Source organism: Prinia subflava (assembly GCF_021018805.1).
Source record: "Prinia subflava isolate CZ2003 ecotype Zambia chromosome W unlocalized genomic scaffold, Cam_Psub_1.2 scaffold_49_NEW, whole genome shotgun sequence".
Taxonomy (NCBI): Eukaryota; Metazoa; Chordata; class Aves; order Passeriformes; family Cisticolidae; genus Prinia; species Prinia subflava.
This window is the reverse complement of record NW_026960616.1, coordinates 210,431-231,088: the sequence shown is the minus strand read 5'-3', so window position 1 is coordinate 231,088 and position 20,658 is coordinate 210,431. Positions and strand designations below refer to the sequence as shown.

At 44.0% G+C, this 20,658-nt stretch overlaps 1 protein-coding gene across 1 annotated transcript in view; it reads right to left on the bottom strand.

The window, feature by feature from the left end:
- The window catches only part of LOC134565259 (protein FAM199X-like), a 29,680-nt gene extending 13,330 nt beyond the window's left edge, over positions 1–16,350 (bottom strand). Inside the window, 2 exon segments of the mRNA XM_063424767.1 lie at positions 9,627–9,846; positions 15,426–16,350. Coding sequence (XP_063280837.1) covers positions 9,627–9,846; positions 15,426–16,198 — 993 coding nt within the window. The 5' untranslated portion in view covers positions 16,199–16,350.
- Positions 16,351–20,658: the final 4,308 nt, after the last annotated feature.

The window sequence follows — 20,658 nt, the reverse complement described above, 5'->3', positions numbered from 1 at the left end:
GGAGCGATCTTCTCTCTCCTTTTTTCCCCCCTTCCCCCATCCTGCACAACAGGGCAAAAAGCGGTCTTTCTTGGCTTGCCGCCCCCCTCACCCCTGCCACGAGTGGCGGGAACCACTCCTTCCCCTCCTCCTTCCCTGCGGTGCTGCACAGCGCTGCGAAAAGGCCACTGGGGTGGAGTCCACCGCTTCGAGAATACTTATTATGCTGTGGAAGGTGCTTTGCTTGAAACTTAAGGTATAGCTTTTTTTTACAGAGAAATGAGGGCCTCGCTTGCCTGATTTCACCCACCCCCACAGAGCTGTGGCCATGCGAGGGGGCCCAGGGGCCCTGAAGCCCCACTGCCTCAGACGTGGCAGGGCCAAGTAGCGTCCGCCTCCGCTGACGCAGTCGGAAGCTTTTTTACTTAGAGGGATGATTTGGGTTTTGTTTGGGTTTCTCCCTCCCATCCTCCCTCAAAAATTTTCTTATTAAGGCATCTCCAGTGAATAGAATTGGAGCTTTAAATGCCTGTTCATAATAGAAGAAATATGAAAAGAAAAACAAAAAACAAATAAGCAACCTTTGTTGCATTTTGCAGATAAAACAAGTATTATTAATAATTCTATTTTATAACTATCACTTATAAGTTCTCAGTGTTATCTCAGTTTTTAAGATATTTATTGATGATATATTAATTATATAATGTGAATTCACTAATATGATAAAGTTATCACAGTTCTATACCCGGCTGCTTCTTCTTCTTTCCATGTACTTTGCTATTGGTCTATAATTACCTATAAGACACGTGCCACCCAAGAATTTTTCCTGGTTTTCTAGCTGTCTATAATATCTTTGCATTCATGATATTTTAAAGTATTTTTCAGATTTCCAGGAATGGTTATCTGAGCTTTGCTGAAAGCCTTCTCTGATCTAAAGGTATTGTGATGCAACTTCAGCTTTGGTCGTAGAACCACTCCAACGGTTGGCTCAGCATCCTTACCCTGACAAATTCAGAAGGTGTCAATTATTATATCAGTCTTCATCATAAGATTGTTAAGAATCTTGTTTCAAAAATTGGTGTAAGGGATTCCTCTGCAGTTAGAGCTTTCGGCCCTGGCCATGCCTGGGCTCTGGCTGGATGGGAATTGCCTGTGGGCCCAGATGTTTTAGCAAAAAATTACATGAGAGTTATTTGACTCAGCAAATTGACCTTTAAATATCATAGCTGAATTGTAGTTGTGCATTTCTGTACCCGAGCAGGTGTTTCTATATAAGGAAGTTAAACTAGAATTTTCTATAGCCTGCTCGTTGCAATTGGCTCAGTACCAGCACAGACACAGTGATAGGGCTTTGGAAGTGCACCTCAAAGCCTAGTGTCCATCTCATTGGGCAAAGTGCCAAATAGCCCACCTAGACCATCGAGTATTAAAGAGCCAGCATAAGAGGTGCACGTGGGCTTTTTCGGGAATGCCTTAGCCAGTGTAACTGTGCTTGGTACACTGTGCTCAGCTTATCTCTTTTCATTTTGTAATGTTTGTTATTTTTGCTGTTATTAAAACCTTTATTTTACAAAGCATATCCTGAGAAGCTGTCTCGCTATTTTATTAAGCCATTTCTCCGCTGGCTGGACCCTCGGAGGTATTGAGAGACATCTCAATACATGGTGCCCGAACAGGGACCTTATATTAAGATACCTAGTTGGAGTTTTGCTGACAGAGCCCTCAAGTCAGCTAGGCCGTTTTGCTCTTGGTTTTTGTTTTTTTAGAACCGAGCTCGTGGTGGTTTTTTTGGTCGTGAAAATAAAACCACATTTTTTGGGTCAAAAATGCTTAGAGGGAGCCTTTTGACTGAACCCCTATACCGGTGAGAAGGGGTCTTTGCCGGGGCACCGATTCTGGTACGAGGTGGATTACTCTTTAGAAGAGAGAAGCTGCAGTCTAGCAGAGCTGGAGACAGAACAGCTAATCACTGAGTGACTTCAGAGAGTCGGGGACAAACCAAGAGCGCTGGGTGATCACAAGAGCCATTCTGGTGAGTGAAATGGGGACCCAGCAATCAGTAGAACAGCGAGACTTTTATTTTTATTTTAATTATAATTTAGCAATTTAAGACTTTAATTTGAAAAGAAACACCTCGAAAGACTTGTAAAATAAGTCTATAAAAAACCGGAAAGCAGAAACATGTGCAGTCTGGAGAAAAAAGAGATTTGATTGAAAAAAAATCTCGCAGGACGAGTTGTAACATACCTTTAAAAGGAGCAGAAACACAGAGCAAAGCAATTAAAAATGCGAGAAAATCAGAGTGCTAATCAAGTAGAAGAAAAAAAGTGCTTTAATTCTGTAATCCCAAAAAGCAGTCTGTTCCTTATGCTGATCCTGAAAAGCAGACCGGGACCTGTCCGGAAAGCCCCGAACTGCTTCTTCCCCTCTCCTTCTCCCTCAGCACGGAAACGGAGCTGATACTGGCCATATTAGCAACGTTCCCGTCCCCTCTGTCCTTCCCATTCCTTCGTGTTCCTGATGTTCTCCTACCAATAATCCTAAAAAGAAAAGCAAATTCAGAAGGTGCCGTGCAGAAATTTAAAAAATACACTGAAAAAATATTTCCTTTGTGGGAAGCCACGTGCTCCCAGAGCATATTGCCTCAGCACAGGTTTTCCAGCTGTGCCTTGCAAGGCACGCCCAGTCCCACAAGTCACGAGGTCGCTCCCTATGAGCCACGGGACCACTCCCCTTTCATGGGCTGTGCTCACAGCCCCAGCCTTCATAGCCACCCTCAGCTCTGGGAGACACGCCCCCAGCTCAAGTAACCGTGGGAACCACAGCCAGCATACAGCAGCAGCTTTCGCAGATACTGCAGTCTCTCTCTTGCCTCAAAAAGCGGGAGACACACAGCAAACAGTAAAATCACTACCAGAGAGTAAAAGAGAAAAGCGAGGCAGAGCCGAGCCACATCAATGGTGCTGCTCCTGGTGCGTAAAAGCTCTCTTCCCCCTCAGCAAACTCCCATGGCCAGCGAGAGAGACAAACATCAGCCCACGTGAAGAGCTGTGCCGGCAGCAACAGAACCCAGCAAAAACAGTGATATAATAACCCCAGTCCCAGCGCCGAAGCAACAGCTGAAAAGAAACCAGCACCCTGGGGCCAGCCCGGCTCTGGCGACAGAAGAGCAAAACAAAACAAAAGCAAGGACAGAGCAAGACTGAAGCAGTGAAAGTTTATCATCGTCTAAAACCCTCCAAGAAAACAGAACAGAGACAGCTAACAGTTCAATTCCAGCAGCCAAGATACAAAGTAGACTTTGTCCAAAAGAAGACTGTCATGAAAACCACCACAAGAATCCACCAAAGCAGCAGCTCAAAATGCCTTAAAACCCTGACCTATTCTTTTATTTTGAAGTTTTAACAAGAAACCCAGAACTTTATAAGTTAATTTTTTCATCAAGATCTCAAAAAGACCACCAAGTAATTCCAAAACAAAATGTTCTTCTTTTCTGTTTTGTCAATTAAGGAAGAAGATTGTAATAACTTGCCCAAAAATTTATATTCCAAACTAATTATAAAAGCTAATTCCTAAATAATTTTTCCTTTACAGGAAAAGATTCTGCAAAAATATTTTGCTTGCTCATATCTTTAATTGAAATAGTTAATTCAAAATTCAAAAGTTTTTATAAATTGCTTGTATAAATATTACAAAAAAAATCTCTAATTATTAAATTCATCTCTATAATTAAATTGAAAACCTTTCAAAATTCATACACCTCTAAAAACAATTCGTTTTATAAGTCAAGAAAATCTAAAATCTCATAACCGTGTAGTAAAATCCTAACACCAAAAAATAAAAATCAGATTTTAAGAAAGTCTAAAAACTATATCTCAAAACCAAAAAAGAACAACTGTCTACATGTTTTTCAAAGCTCATATTTTATATTTACAATTTTTTATGTTACAAGTTTAATAGAAAAAGCAAAGACCTCTCAAGAAAAAGTTCTAATCAATTGTAAAATTTACATTAAAATACTAATCTTTTTCCTTTTTTCTCAACAGCAACTGTATTGTGTCACATGTTAAAGCAAACACTAAACTCCTAAGTTTTATAGCAAATAGCAATGTAATAGCAAACTTTTAATCATACATCTGTCATCAAAATACATCAGCTTTTGTAAAAAGTGTCTCATATATCTCAAAGTAAAATTAAGACAATTGTGCAACCATGCCCAAACTACCAAACACTAACTATGCCATCAATAGCAGCAAACGTTAACCCTCAAAATTAAAAACAAGTATCATGCAATATCAACCATTTAAACAATTCAAACAAATTCACTGGTCTAACCACACACTTTTTAAAGTATGTTCTACCTCAACACATAAAGGAGAAAAGGACCAAAAAAGACAATTAAAACATCTCTTGTAAACATTTCTCATTCCTAAATGTACAGTTCTTAAAATTACAGAAGTTTTTCAACATACCAAATCTACCACATATTATAACTAATTCATTCAAAAGCCAATCTATTGTTAAAAAAAAAGCACACAAATAGCTAAGAATGCTCTTTAAAAGATAAAAATGGGAGAGTGTGTAGTGCTTTCTATTATAGAAAGGTTGAACAAAGTTATATATATGTTTTTTAATCTCTCATATTCATAACAATTCTGAAAACAAGACAAATTTTAGAGCCTGTCCTTTATGGCAGGGAGAGAGGTTTTGTTTGTCTCCACAGGTACAGACTCTAAGAAAGTTCCTGCAAAAGAAGTTGAGTCACAACTACAAAAAAAAAAGAGGAAAGGAGAGCAGAACACACCTGAAGAAGAGCATGCAAAAAGACACGGAGTGACCACAGACCGTGTCTTCAAAAAGACTTCTGCATTTTGACACAGCCCAGCACTATAGACACTGAAATACGTTTGAAGCAGAGACTTAAGTTTTATAAAAGTTGCACTGTTAAAATTTTTGAAGTTATTATTGTCATGTCAAAATTGTTCGTTGTTGTATGTTAAAAGTTATTACCAAATCCTTATGCAGAAGAAAAAGAAAATATAGTTCACTTGAAAAAATCTCCCCAAACAAAAAAGTAAAATAAGATTCATATGTAATTTGAGACTAAACATTAATTTTAAAATATTAATTTTAAAATATTGGCTAAAAAAAAAGAAAGCACCAAATTTAAAATTTTGTAATCCATAAAACTACGACTTAACTGTAAACCAAATTGTTAGATAACAATAAGTTATGGACACAATCACAATTATCAACAAAACTGAGAATTTTTTGAAAGTAACTATTTCCCTTTTTATTTCTTTTTTTAATATGATTTTACAGGGTAAGATGTAGTCATGCATTTCTGTACCTGAGCAGGTGTTTCTATATAAGGAAGTTAAGCTAGAATTTTCTATAGCCTGCTCGCTGCAATTGGCTCAGTACCAGCAAAGACACAGTGATAGGGCTTTGGAAGTGCACCTCAAAGCCTGGTGTCCATCTCATTGGGCAAAGTGCCAAATAGCCCACCTAGACCATCGAGTATTAAAGAGCCTGCATAAGAGGTGCACGTGGGCTTTTTGGGAATGCCTTAGCCAATGTAACTGTGCTTGGTACACTGTGCTCGGCTTATCTCTTTTCATTTTGTAATGTTTGTTACTTTTGCTGTTATTAAAACCTTTATTTTACAAAGAATATCCTGAGAAGCCGTCTCGCTATTTTATTAAGCCATTTCTCTGCTGGCTGGACCCTCGGAGGTATTGAGAGAAATCTCGATACTGAATTGATCTTTGGAGTGATCCTGAGGCTCGCACCAGGGAGGGAGTTACAGGTCATCACTGGAAAGAAGCACTTCCACCTTTGCAGTTTCTGGTCTGATTGAAATTATTATCAAAAGATAAAGTGCAACGATGTAACATTTATGTTATGAATCTGGAAAAAAAATAATTATGAAACCTGGATGTTGAATTTAGACAATGGAGTCTGACAAGTTTATCAGTTTAGGGCAGTGGAGCCTGGCAAGTTTGTTAACTTAAGATGTGCCTGTGTTTTATCATTAGCAGGTTCAGCAGTCGTGTTACCCATCACCTTTGAGAAGTGAAAAGGGACATTGCATAGCCTTAGTGGCGATCACATAGACTGCAAAGGAGATGACCATGTGGTTGGAAATTATGGAGACAACAAAAGTCCTCTGTCAGCAGCATGGTCCTGTTTCACCGATCTTCTTCAAGTCACTCCCTGCTTCAGACTTCAAGAAGACTTCCAGTGATGCCAAGGATCAACATCTTGGCTCTATGGACCTTTCTTTTTCATTTGTTTTAATTTTATAGTAGATGTTGTTTCATGTAATTTTCCTACATAGATGTAGTTGTATTTTAGGTAATATTTCACATGCCTTCGGTGTATGCTTTGTAGTTATCAAGGGCTGTTGTTTCACTTTGTGGTTTTGCCTTGTGGTGACTGTGGTGACTGGGATCATGTAGATTTTTTTTTGGAGTCAGATATCTTTTTATTGATATTTTTATTAATTTTATTATTCTTATTATTCTTTCTAGGTGACATCCTACAGGTATCATGGGCCAATTGAGTGAACAATGGTCCAATCCTGCACATCCTGCAATGGGTCTCTGTCCCATCAAGATTGCATGCTTCTGCATAAAAAAAAAAAAAAAAAAAAAAAAAAAGAAGGTCAACCAGGTTTTCTGAATTATTGGAAAATTTTAAGCACAATGTGCTTCAGGGCAGATTGCTTATCACCTGCCTGGTCATAAATTGTAGAAATTGGAAAAATTAACCAGTTTGCCATTGCAGGTGTGATGCAAGGACCACCGTCCTTTGCTAACAAAGCAGAAAAAGCCCTTGTTATCTGAAAGGATGACTCCGAGAGTGATCAATCTTGACGAATTAGACTGCCAATTTTGAGCAGGCTAATGATGGGGTTTTTTTCTGTATTAGAATTAGTAAATAGCTAGGCTTGATGCTGGTGCATGGATGTCATTGTGAAGGGTCTGACAGCAAGTGCCAGAGAACTTCCCTGACCATTTTAAGTCAGTGCCCAATGGAAGTTCTATTTAGTGATTGTTAGATTACTAAAGGGACTTCTGGTGTCGTGTTTGTCCTTTTATTGCAAGGGCCCTGCAGGAGAGGACACAGACACAGATGCCGCCCTCAGCCTTAGACAAAAAGGGGGAGATATGGGTGCTGACAATGGTCTGAATGTAGGCATCAGGCAGCCACAGTGCCTGTGTGAAATCATCACATACTACCTTCACACAGGCCTGAGAAAGTGGCCTGGGAAATCTTAAGGAGGAAACCAAAAACAAACCTTGGGAAGTGAAATGTTTACAAAAGGGTGTAGGCTCTGAATGACCAATCATGTTCATTGTACCGAACTCCTCCATAAAAGAAGAATTTAGAAGAATAAAGATTGCTCTCATGTTCACCATCATATTGAGTCATGTTGTTATATCTATGCTGTCCTAGAACCATAACAAAAAGTAAGTCTCTTAAGAAAACCTTGTTTAAAAAAAAAAGAGTAATAAAAAGCTAATTACCAAGCAAACCTACTGTCAGCTAGCTAAGGCATAGGAAATGGCTTCTTTTGAAAACAATTGCCATGTTTATCAGGCAATTAAAATTTTATAACTAAGTGAAGCTCTGATTCTTTGGGATCCAACCTGAGCTGTTCCTACAGGCTGCATTGCTCACACATGTCGGAGTCCAGGACATCCCTCTGGCCGCCCTGGAGGGTTTGGAGACCGGACAGGGGGGTCTGGGATCTGTACAAGGGGGTCAGCCAGCCTCATACGGAGCCCAGGAGGACACTGCTCTTGATCCCTGGCCACGGGAGTGAATGCCCACATTGTATGAAGAATCAGAAGCCAAGAGAATACAAAATAAGTAGTAGCTAGTTTATCACAGAATGTAAATGTAGAATCTATGATTTTTAGTATATGGGTTTGAAGAGGCAAGATGGAGGAATTGGGGAGTGGCCCCTGTCCTCCTTGTTCTTGTTCTCGTCTCCCATTTTCTGCTGAGTTGGATCACAAGGATTGGTTTAGAGTAGAAATGACATGTTAACATAGGTAGTAAGTATTGGTAAAATTTTGTAAATAAAAAGGACATTTTGGATGGTGGTTGGGTCAGGGAGACCATACACAAAGTCCGGGACCCTCTGATCCACCCCAGTCTGCCGCGTGTCCTGCTCTGCTGGGGACGCCTTGCAGAGCTGAGAAAGAACTAAGAGATAATGAAAGAATAAACAACGTTGAAGGCACAGAATGGCAGACTCAGTTTGTGTTCTCTGGCTCTGGCACAGGACCTTTCGAGCAAGAAAAGCTCGAAAACCCTGTATACCTCGGGGAACAGCAACCCTGAGGAGAATCTCAGGGAACAGCACCCTGAAACACACACACTTGTAACTTCAGTGATGTAACACACTGAGACCAGCAGCTGGACTAAACCAGTCAGAAATTCAAAGCTGATCTCAGCACACGTCTCAATTTCACTTGCATCTTCTGAAACAGGATTTCAGTTGAGCTTTCTTGAAATCAGTTTTCAGTTCTTGTACTGTCCTTAGAAGACTCTACATGCTCTGAATAAGCTTTATGACAAAATTTTAAAGTGTTCCCCAATAAATTCTGAAGTCCTATGTCACCTATTTCAAAGTTATGTATACATTCATAGTTGATTTAAGTCTTTAATATAAAAAGTCAGTTTAGGTCTATAGTATATTAAAAATGTATATCACATTTGAAAAACTGCTGAACAGGGAAGACTTTCACAAACTAGAAATACCCAACAAGGACTGCACAGACTAGGGAAAAGAATGTGATTCACCTTTCCATTCTGGTGAGACAAAATGAGCTCTATACTCTTACTGGCACTGAAAAAAATAGGATAGAAATAAGCTATGGCAAGGGTTTGTACGCTTTACCTAGAAAGGTTCAGTAGGACCAGATATGTATAACCAGATTTCATTAGCAGGGCAGATGCTCAGTACAAAGGGTCTAAGCTCATGGCTACAAGAAACATATGCCGGTCCCTAAAAACAAACGACCATAATATGTAAGTGTCCTTCTTTGGAGAGCTGACCTTCAGTCTCTCCTCCTGCTAAGGAGGTTAGAATAAAATGAAACAAAACATTTTTTCTATCATTTAAGATTCAGATATGCTCTCCTATGTTCAGTAGTTACAAAGAAACAAGTGCTGAGGTCACTTGGTTTGTTCAGAAGAGGAGACTGAGGGGAGACTTCATAGCTGTCTACAGCTTCCTCAAGAGGGGAAGAACAGGGGGAGGCACTGATCTCTCCTCTCTGGTGACCAATTACAGGACACAAGGGAACAGCAGGATGCTAGGTCAGGGGAAGTTAAGGTTAGGTATCAGGAAAAGGTTCTTCCCCCACAGGCTGGTCGGAAACTGAACAGGCTCCCCAGGGCAGTGGTCACAGCACCAAGCCTGACAGAGTTCAAGGAGTGTTTGGGCAATGGTCTCAGACACAGGGTGTAATTCCTGGGCTTGTCCAGTGCAGGGCCAGGAGCTGGACTTCAGTGATCCTTGTGGGTCCCTTCCAACTCAGGATATTCTATTCTATTACTCTTCAACTACAGCTAAATCCAGCATGCAATAGTCTACACAAAATTTTACACTTCCAGTGGAACTAGTTTACCTGCCACTCAAACTCGCTGTCTGACCAATCCCAGTATGTGCTGACAGAAGAGGAGACATCACTGCAGACACTGCCCTCGGGGAACAGATCAAAAGAGGTGAACTCCTGGTCATCCAGCAGAGAGTAACAGTCATCCTGATCCCCCACTGACACCGATGAGAATAGCTCCTCGCTGCACTCTGAGCTGGCCACGCTTGTCCCACAAGATGTCAAGTTCCACCTGCAAAACAGGACAACACAATTAGAGAGCAGCAAACCTTGTCATCATGTGTCCTAAGAAATTCCTTTAAGCCTTGTAAAACTATCTCCACTTTGCCAGTCAGTGATATACATTGATTTTATTGAAATAAGTCATAATTATGTAAATTGAAGTATTCTTAAAGAATTTTAAAATATTTTTAAAAGTACATAAACAACACCAAAGGGAACACAGTGTTACAAATATCAAGGCAAAAATCCATATACAGTTAGTATAATTACACCTTTATTTTGATATATTATCAGTTTCTACCCGAGCTATGACTCCTGTAGTATGGAAATTGCCCTGTTTTTGCTGCTGGTTGGGTTGTTAAAACACACTGATCTAAAAAAAAAAAATCCATATATTGGGATATTTAAACTTCCATATAAACTGGTGTTATAGGTTGACACAGTTTGGTTTTTAAAGTAGAAACAGCTCCCTGTAAGGACCTTAGAATTGTTTTGAGACAGGCTCCTATCAGAGTTCATTTTAAAATACTGACATATTGTTAGACCAGTGAGGAAGCTAGATGCGACTGATGAATACCCATATAAAATTCTGGGTGAGGGCAAGTCGGCCCTTTCCTCCTGGCCACTCGAGCAGGTAACATCGAGCTGGGCCAGGCCATTCTCTTAGGACGGCTTAGGCCGGCCAGGCCCTGCTGCTCCCTTCCCCTTGAGGGGGGAACCAGCTTAGAGCCTGGTGGTGCCTCTGGGCCCTGGCTGGCCGGTGGGGGAGGCAGCCAGAGGCCTGGAGCCAGCCAAGCAGGGAGGGAGCAGTAGGAGCTGGGCCTCTGATAACACCTTTGGGCCCAGCTGGGCCAAGCCTACTCCAATTGCTATGGAGGGATGGGCAAGGACTGCCCCCCTCCCCCTTCCCCCTCCTCCGGCTGAGGGAAAGGGGGGGGAGAAAAAAAAGCCCAGCCTCTTCAGAGTGGCTGATCACATTGACCATCGAAGACCTTGGGAGATTTAACCCTTTCTTGGCAAGAAGATGCTTTCAGAACTCCAACCCTTTCCCTGAGAGAGAGAGGAAGTATAGAGTGATTTAACATGTAGAGAGACAGCATGATATGAAGTCAGCGAAAGAACTGATAAAGATTATTGGAAGGAGGGATTGAGGAAGTGGACATTTCTGGCTGGACTTCTCTGGATGTAAATCATGGAAACTGAACTAACATATCCCTTCAAATCATGGGAAGATATGCATTTAGGGAGATGTGCAAATTTGTGTGTAGATTTTGAACAAAGGTGTGTGTGATGGACTAAGTGATACTGATCTTATGAGATGCTTGAACAGAGATAGTGATAAGTCCATTGTGCTGGTGAAGTGAGAAGATACCTCTGTTCCCTGAGAAGAAGAATCATTTGTTCTTTTGAGTTGTGTATCTTTAAAAGGTGACATCCTAATATGCAAAAGTCTACACCCATGACTGTCACCATGAGATTTTACTAGGTGCTGAGCATTCATATTAAAGTAGAAGGTTTGCACTTCTCACGCTCCTTTCATGTAAACACCAGCTATGTTCTATAAACATAGCCATTGTTTTCACATTCCATGCTGGGACAAACAAGACTGTGTGACAGTCCCCTTGACCAATGTGGTGAGAGGTGGGAATGCCGACTCTCCAATCCATGGTCACCTTGCTAGAAGTATAAAATAGGAAGTAATAAACAAAGCGGGGGGGGGGGGGGGGGATTCTCCCTGCTGCTCTCTGATCTCCCCAAACTCCGGCTCCGTGTGTCTTTTTCTGGCGAGGCTCACAGCGACACATGACCCATAAGCAGCCTGGCAGCCTGGGAAACTGCTAACGGGAGGGGTCACAGAAGCAGGGTTTTATACCAGGTGGCTATTTTTTTGTGGCAGTTAAAACCCACAAGAAAACAGAGGGGACATCAAGAGAGACTCCTCTCCCAAAGTGATGGAAGATTATGTTTAAATGTTGAAACGAACTGAAAATCATAGTTTTGTCTCTCTGTGTTGGTTGTGGGAAAGTGAACAGTTTGTGGAGAAGAGAGAAGGGTTTTGAAAGGTTCAATTTTTTTTTTAATTTAATTTTTTTTCCTTTTTTTTCTTCCTTTAGTGTGTGTTAATAAAACTATCTGTTGTTATGGTTTTCGGATGGCACAGGAATAACATGACTCTCCATGATGGCAAAAATGAGAGCAAACTTTATTCTTCTAAATTCTACTTTTATAGAGTAGTTCGGTACAAAGAACATGATTGGTTATTCAGCGTCTACACCCTTGTTGGGGGTTAAATTTGTTGGGGTTTTTTTTTTCACTTACAGAATTTTTTTCCCATAAGTTTCCAAGAAGCCTTAATGACTACTTAACCAGAACAAAAGGGAGTACTTGAAGGACATGGCAACACAAGGCTACACCTATTGTTTTTAAGTCCCTGGGAGTGTCCCTCAGAGGGGAGAGATGAGGAGCTTTGGGAAAGGCAAAAAGAGCTGGGGGAGGGGAACTCTCTCTTGCTCTCAGCATCGAGGAAGACAGTCAAGCTGCCCCTCGCTGCAGGAAGAGTTCACGGCCGTCACTCTGCCTCTGTCTCATCCTGGGAAATCTACCGTCATCGGCTTGTGTACCCAGGAATCCTGAGCTCGCTTTCTCCAGCCTCCCCCCACCGCCGCTGCTTCTTTGGAGCTTTGAGGCTCTCCTGCTACTCTGTAGCCCAGCACTGCCAAGCCCTGCCGGGACACCCCTGCTGCTCCAGCTACCAGCGCAGAACTCCTCGTCTCATCCACCAGCCCGGGACTTTCCTCCCTTCCAGCTCGGCCTCTTGGAGTCCTGCAGGGGCACCGAGATCAAAATGCCCCAGGTTTTTTTTTGTTTTGTGAAAAAAAGCCCTCAAGGTTCTTGGTTCTGTTTATTATTAATGCTGTAGTTGTTGTTTGTTTGTTGTTTTGTCATATATAGTAGTAAAGAACTGTTATTCCTATCCCCATACCTCTGTCTGAAAGCTCCTTTAATTTTTTAAATTAGAATAATTTGGAGGGAGGGGATTCGAATTCTCCGTCTCTAGGGAGGTCCTGCCCCCTTCCTAGCAGATATCTGTCTTTCAAACCAACACAACCCTTTAGTAAACATTTCTTTCCAGTAAACATGTTGGAAAAACACCACCTGCGGATGTTTTCTCACTTCCCAAGGTTTGTTTGAATTCCTCCTTTAGATTTCTCAGGCTAACATGAGAAAGTTGCTCGCTTGCCTTTCACACAGACACTGGCAGAGCCTGAAGCCTAAATTCAGACCAATGTCAGGCCCACAACTATCTTTGCAACTTTTTAGTTGGGCCTGTTGTGCCTTTTTCCTCCCAAAGGTCTATCTCACAGAAAGGAAAAAGAGTAGGCACAAAAACGATCACAATTTTGGTGCACTGGCCAGGAAAAGTTGAAACTGGTGAACGTGAAAGTACTACAACTGGAATAAACAGAACTAAGCAATTAATCATTTTGACTTTAGAACAAATAGAAGTCAAAAAGAAATTTCAGCTTGATAGTCCCCCACAAAATTAAGGCTTAATAAGGAAACACATTATGGATCTATTATTCTCAACTCTGAATGTCAAAAACATTGGACATGCTATTGGAACGAGACAGTGGAGGATGGGGAAGTGACCTGTGTGAAAATGATACCATGCCAAAACTAAACACTTTTTTCACCTCATTATTTCATTACAAAGCTAGTTGAAGTTGTTGCTAAAGTAAAGCAACCGAGAACTCAATTTTCACAGAACAGATTTTTTACTCTAATGAGAGTAAGTCAGAATGTAACAAGCTCATGAAATCAGTCTCCATATCTGGACTTATTTTACATATTGGAGAAAAGTAGGTCGATACAAATATGAGCCAGCACAGCACTGCAATATGGCCAAAACAATTTGAAAAGGGCTTCTAAAATGGACCACACAAACACACACAATCAACTCCTGTTCCATCAGCCTGTCCACTTCAGCCTGGCTTACTGGGAAAACACTCTTCTATCTAATTGAGCAATCCTATCACCAGAAAGGCTGGTCCTCAATCTCATTAAGCTGCATACCAGGCTGGCTAAATATGTCTGTGATGGATTCACTCCCACATCTACTTGGTCAGATGTGAATTTATCCAGTGTTAAAGACATTTCCAAAACTTTCCTAGTAGCAGATGCAGGAGTTCTTGCCCTGCCTCCCTTTCTGCATCCCTTATAGATGTGCAGTGCTTTGCTGGTACAGACTCTTGTGGGCAGGGCATTCCATTGGTAATGAGCAGAACAAGACTCTGGTGACACAGCGTGTTACTCAACATGAATACAGTTTCAGAAACCATGAAATAATAATGAAAGGAAAGACAGAGTACACAAGGTTTCCAGACATATCAAAACAAAGAGGTACAGTGGATCTAGCACCAACAAACTACACAGATACTCTAGGTACAGGCAGTCAGCATCACTTTCTCATAGCTGGGGGGCTGCTGTGCTCCCTGGGGTGAACTGGATTAACAACAAAGGGGAACTACATTAAAATTACTTCTTACTTTAAAAAATAGAAAGCCTTATGTGAACACCACGGATTGAGCTGCACATCTGCAATGGCTTAATCAGTGCAAGACAGGGCATGTCCTTTTCCAGAGAAGTCAAACAACCCCTCGAGATGCCTGTGTTACAAACCTGGGCTTGTAAAATGAGCCAACCTGAGCAACACACTTGGGAAGGCAACACAGAGAGAAATGTACAAAATTATTTAAATGCAAATTTGGTGACTATCACACATTTATTTACAGATATTCTAAGAATATATCTTACTGCTCATGCCTTATGACTTAAGAACTATATTATGAAAGTGTATCATGTTTGATCAAGGCTCTTCATGCTGAATAATTTAAGAATGCACAATTAAGAGTTTGCCCTTGTGAATGACACTTTTAAAGTGCAATCTCCATTACTTCATACAAATTCACTGGAATTTCTTTGCAGAGCTGTATTTTTACTTCTAGAATAGACATTTTCTACAAATTACAGGCAGATTAATTTGCCCTTAATTAGTAGCATGGGGTGGAAATGTTTTTGCAGGAGTCAGTGCAGTCAGCAAGCTGCCTAACTCATTCTCAATCTCTAAAGGTCTGCCTGGTGTCCATGCAAGGCCTGCCTTTAAGTCTTATAAACATGCCATTCTGTAGCTGCCTGCAGCCCTCAAAACTTCAAAATCTCAAAAATAAGAAACTCGGAATGAGGCTAGGAGCAACCTGATCCTAGTGGAAGGTCTCCCTGCCCAGGGCAGGGGAGTTGGAACTAGATGACCTTTAGGGTCCCTTCCAACCGAAACCATTCTGTAATTCCATGGAAAAACAAAACAAAACAAACCCACAACCAGAGCCGAACCCAGACTAAGTCAAAGGGAAGGGTAACCCAGCAGGGCGTGCGGCGGACACGCGGGGCACCTGCAGTCCAGCTCGTCCCAAGCAGGAGCAGGGGAAGGAAACGCGGCCCTGTCAGGGGCGGCCCTGACCCTCGCGCCGCCCGCCCCGGCCCCTCAGCATCATCTGGCCCGGCCCCTCAGCCCCGACCCGCTGAGCGGACCTGTTGGAGTGGAAGCGGTGCAGCGGGTCGGTGCGGTGGCAGGACGAGAGCTGGCAGCCGAAATCGCTGACGTCCAGGCAGCCCTCCTCGCTCAGGCTCAAGCTGCCGCCCCGCGGCGGGTGCTGATGCGAGACCAGCGGGCACGGCTCCTCGGGGGCCAAGAACTTCTCGTACGGCTCCTCGGTCATGGCGGCGGGCGCGCCTCAGGCAGCGGCGGGAGCGCTTCGGGCTCACGGCGTCGGCGGCGCCGCCATCAGCGGCCGGTCCCGGGACGCGCCGCGCTGGCGCGGCGACGCCTTCCGGCGCCGCGCCCCCACAGCGCCTCCTGCCGCCGGGAGGGCGCGCGGTGGGCGGGCTGTGCGGCCATGGCCCGGGGCGTGCAGGACGTGGGCAGGGAGGCCTTCCGGCGGCCCCTCAAAGGTAGGGCCCGTGCGGGGCCCGCGGGGCGCCGCGCCAGCGCCGAAGGGCTGCGCTGCCTCCATACAGGGACGCGGAGGGTTCCCAGCCAGAGCCCATGGGCAGGAGCCGCGTTTCCCGAGGAAGCCGGGGACCCTCACGGGAAGGCAAGGACAACTATTAGAGAGCTTCCAAAGGAGACCAAAGAATATGGTGAAAGGCCATAGGGGGGAAGCCATACAGACTGAGGTCACTTGGTCTGTTCGGCCTGGAGGGGACTGAAGGGAGACCTCAAAGCTGGCTACACAAGAGGCTGCGGAGAAACAGACACTGATGCCCTCTCTGGTGACGAGTGACAGGACACGCGGGAACAGCATAATGCTGTGTCAGGGCACATCAGGTTAGGTATTAGGAAAAGATTCTTTCCCTAGAAGGTGTTGGACACTGGAACAGGCTCCCCAGGAAAGTGGTCGAAGGACCAGCCTGACAGAGTTCAAGGAGTGTTGGGACAATTCTCTCAGGCACATGCTGGGATTCTTGGGGTGTCCTGTGCAGGGCTGAATTGGACTTGATGATCCTTCTGCATCCATTGCAACTCATAACATTCTGTGATTCTGTGACAGCTGGAAGGCTGCAGCTCCAAGGCTGCAGCTTCCTGAGGCACTTCCCATTGCTTTTCCCAACAGGAAGCTAGAGCTGAGCTTTAAATAAAATGAGGGACTTGATTCATTGTATTCTACAATTCTGTGAAATCTGTGATAACGAGGAATGGAGTTCTGCAGCTGTGGATGGCCCCCAAAGTCACCTGAGTGCTGTTGAAGTCATTCCTCTCTCATCCCTGTGTCCCAGAGCCAGCAGCCCCAGTCACTGTCAGGTTGTGTGTGGCAGTCAGAAGACCCTGTGGGCATCTACAGAACTTGCAGGAGACAATACAGCAACCCCAAAGTGCAGGTGTCCTATTGAGATTGAGACTGTAAGACTGAAAATGACTGATTTAATTTTTGTCTGTGAGGCTTCTCCCTATGGTGAGAATTTTCTCAAGGTACCTTTGACCATCAAAATCAAGAGTTACACAGGTGAGTAAATTAGAGTATGTAAAACTGTAAGAGCTTCTTGGTGACGGCAGAGTCGGCAACAAAGTATCTCTAAGAAAAGCAGTTGGGGTAGCACATGGTTTATTGTGAGGGCCTTGCTTGTAGCTGCTAGGCACAGCTAAAGCAGGCCAGGAGAGCAGGAAAAGAGGAGGAGGTTCTGAATACCTTACAATAAATGTCTTTCCAAGTTGAATAGTCTGTGTTGGACCAACCAATCTAATACAAGATACCAATCTCACAACATTTACATACAGCTAATAGAACTGTCCCATTACCTTTGGCAAGCAGGAGGGTATTGTTTAATCAAAGGAGATAGCCCTCAGCTAGGCACACTATTGTTCACTAGCTGATGGCTTGGTACCCCACACCCTAAAGCCTGCCCTCATTTCCATCTCACTTGTTGGTCTCATACTCCCAGAATCTAAACCATCATATTTACAAGGCCTCTCTACTTTATCCTTCCCAACATCTCCCCTGTTCTGATGAACAATTAAAATACAAGAAACTGCTTTACTCATAATTTTCTGCACACACTGAAGTATGCAGGGAACTGCTACTAAAACTACAACTATTACTATTAAAATGAACAGGCCTATTTTACAAAGTTCCTTTAGCCAAGGTGCAAAGCTCCAACCATCAAACAAACAGTTTAGCCATTGTCCTTCAAAAATGTTGTTGGTTTGGAGGTTGCCAAAGTGTGCCAGGATCCTGGTGGTAGTAGGTCTGGGTCATTACCTGGGATTCGACTGGTAACGTAGCGGAGTGTTGTGGAGTCAGGGCATTCATAAATTTTGCCTCGGGTGTTTGGGGTGCTACTATTTGTTTCATAATGAGATGGCATTGCACGCTCACTTTCAAGTTTTTTGGAAAGTGGGTTTGTCTTGTGACATGCCTAGCTCGACATTGCCAGGCATGATGTTTCCCTTTCTTGCAGGCATGGCAACGATGTGGTGCTTGTGCACCCTTTGTAATTTCTGGGAAATTTCTCACAATATGACTGGGTTTTTTACAAAAGTAGCAAGGTGCTGAAGTTACAGCAGTTTGCATAACAGCCATAGTGTTGTTCTGTTGCTGGGAGTTCAGGTGCAAAGCAGCTAGGATTTCAGTCAGTTTTTGGTCTCGTGCCTCTGCCTGTGTTGCCTGAACTGTGAGAGCTCGCTCAATTTTTTCTCCTAAAGTCTTTCCAAGTTCATTTGCTTGGATAGCTGCCACTTGCTGTGGACTTCCAATTTTGTTACAGGCTTCAATCATTTCAGGTACTGTGGGTCTTTCTTTTCCTAGGGCTTTGATTACCCTTTTACATTCTGCATTTCCATTATTTTCAATAATGTCCCTTATCATGATTGGGCAAGCTATATCATCGCCGCATTGCCTTTCTGCTGCTTGTATCACTCAGTCTGTAAATGCAGTAAATGGTTCAGACAACTCTTGACTAATCAGATTATAGGCTTTTTCAAAACCTCCTGCAGGCTGAATCTGCAAAAAGGCTCTACGAGCCATTTTTTTAATGTCATCAAACACTATTCTGGGTAGGTTCACTTGATCTTCATTCCGATCATCAGGATGTTGGCCAGTCAACTTAGATATGGTAAGGGTGCAAAGGGTTGCATCGGTACTTTGCCTGTAAATAGCCAAAACCCCTGTAAGCATTCTTTTCCATTTGAGCTCCCACAGCATATATTGTGAATCTGTGAGAATTATGCTGGCAAGATTTTTACAGTCATTTGGTGAAAGCGTGTGTCCTTCTAGGGTACTATTCAGCAGTTGTTTAAAGTATGGCTAGTAAATGCCACTGTCTTTCACTGCTTTTCGTAATTCTTTTATCTCATGAGGTGGGATAGCTGTCCATGTTCTTGGAGCTTCGGCTTGCTGGCTGAATAGCACAGGCATAGCTAGAGGATTTAGACTTTCTTCTTTGCAAATCTGGCGTCTGACTTCATGCCAGTCTGTGAACTGAAAATTGTCAACCACTTCTGGGGGTTTTGTAATTTTGGGATTGATGTTAGCGAATGTTCAGGGTTTAATGTCTCATTTTGGTTTGAGAAATCTGTCCCAAACACAGGGGGGCCTGTAGAGCTGTTTGGGAACAGACTTATTTGTTTTTTGGGGTTCTCTTGTATTTGGATCAAAGGGTTGTCATTTACAGGAGCAAAATAGTTCTCCGTCTGTCCTGTATTTATTGAAGCAGCTGTCGTATTCCAGTCTCTCCCTCTTCGTTGTGTTATGAACGAATTCTCAGTGAGTGTGGATGCTCCAAAGGCTGCCCCTGTGTGGCTGCTGTAGCCGGAGATGTGGCGGGGTTAGGTCTCCAGAACTCCTGAGACTGATGTCGCAGCCCCTCTGTGGCGGCCCCGCCGGCCGGCTGAAAGCTGTGGCTGATGGCGCAGCCCCTGCCCCCGAGGAGACAGGCGACCCCCATCCCTGGCAGGGCTGAGCAGCCATCCTGCCGGTCCTGCATTCCTACATTAGCATGTTAAAAGCAAAGTGATTGTCCTAGCTGTGCCTACTGTAATCGGAGCTTACCTAGATTCCCCCCCCATGCTGCCTACTTGAGGGCATATGCAAATAAGACAAACACACAGCACGCTGGGAGAGAGTTCTTTGGGGATGAAAGGCACCCCAAAATGGAAGACTGGACACAGTGAAAAGATCCAGGTGGTGCCCGGGCCGAGGAAGGAGTGGACTCACCCCCCTGGCCTGGTTTGAAGACTCGCCATAATCTATTAAGTCTGAATAGAATGGGAGTGAGCCAGCTCAAGTGACTGGGAGAGACAACGGGAAACTCTTAAAGTTTTTCCCTGAGGGTAAAAGAGCTGACGTCTGCTATGCTGGACTCCAGAGACAGACCTCTCACCGCTCTGCCCTCTGATGGTTGACCAGAGAGAGCTTCTAGCTGTTCCTATGGGAACAAGGACTCGGTACCTACTGCGGGGAGCTGAGTGAAGAACTGCAACAGCACCTGCTCCTTCGGATGGCTGCAGCAGCGTGGAAAACTCTGATCGGACTCTGCAGTCCTGCTGATTACTTTAATTATGAGCTGATCACTTTAATAAAGAGCTGAATATTAATAAAGGCATATGCCCTGTTCTTTTCAGTTGCACAGTTTGTTTGTTCTGCTGGGATTGTATGGACGAGTTGTGATACAATGAAGTCTCACTCAGTGCTAGGGGTGCAGAAGGCGGGAACGCAGCTGGGTGACCGAGGAGATTCGGTGGCTGGGGTAGGGCAACAGGCATGGGAGGCAGAGGAGTTGACAGCGAAGACACATCAGCTGTTAGTTGGTCAGGGTCGTGTGCTGGTGAGGGGTCTCTGAAAGATGTGGTTGTGCCCGGGACAGCGGCATATGGCAGAGAGGGTGGCGCAGAAGGATGCATCCAAGGCGGTGCAGGAATGGGCTGTAGGGGTGTTGTGTGTAGACTCGTCGGGGGCGGCGGAGGGATGTCGGGGGCTGCAGATGCACGGGAACAGTGGGCTGGAGCTGTGGTGGTGGCATGGTGGACAGAGCTGCGGGAGGGATTATTTGCGGAGAGGGTGCAGCTGGGACTGTTGGAGCAGGAACTGGCCGTGCTGGAGGCACGAATGAATACACTTCTGGAATTGTGAAAATCGGCTCTGGCGGCGGCAGCGGCGTTCGTGCAACGTGACATTGGGGCGGCGGGAGCAGTGCGCCAGGGCACAGGGATGCCAGCTAGGGCTGCACCGTGGCAGATGGCGGGTCGGGACCGGGAGGCTGTGTCAGAGCT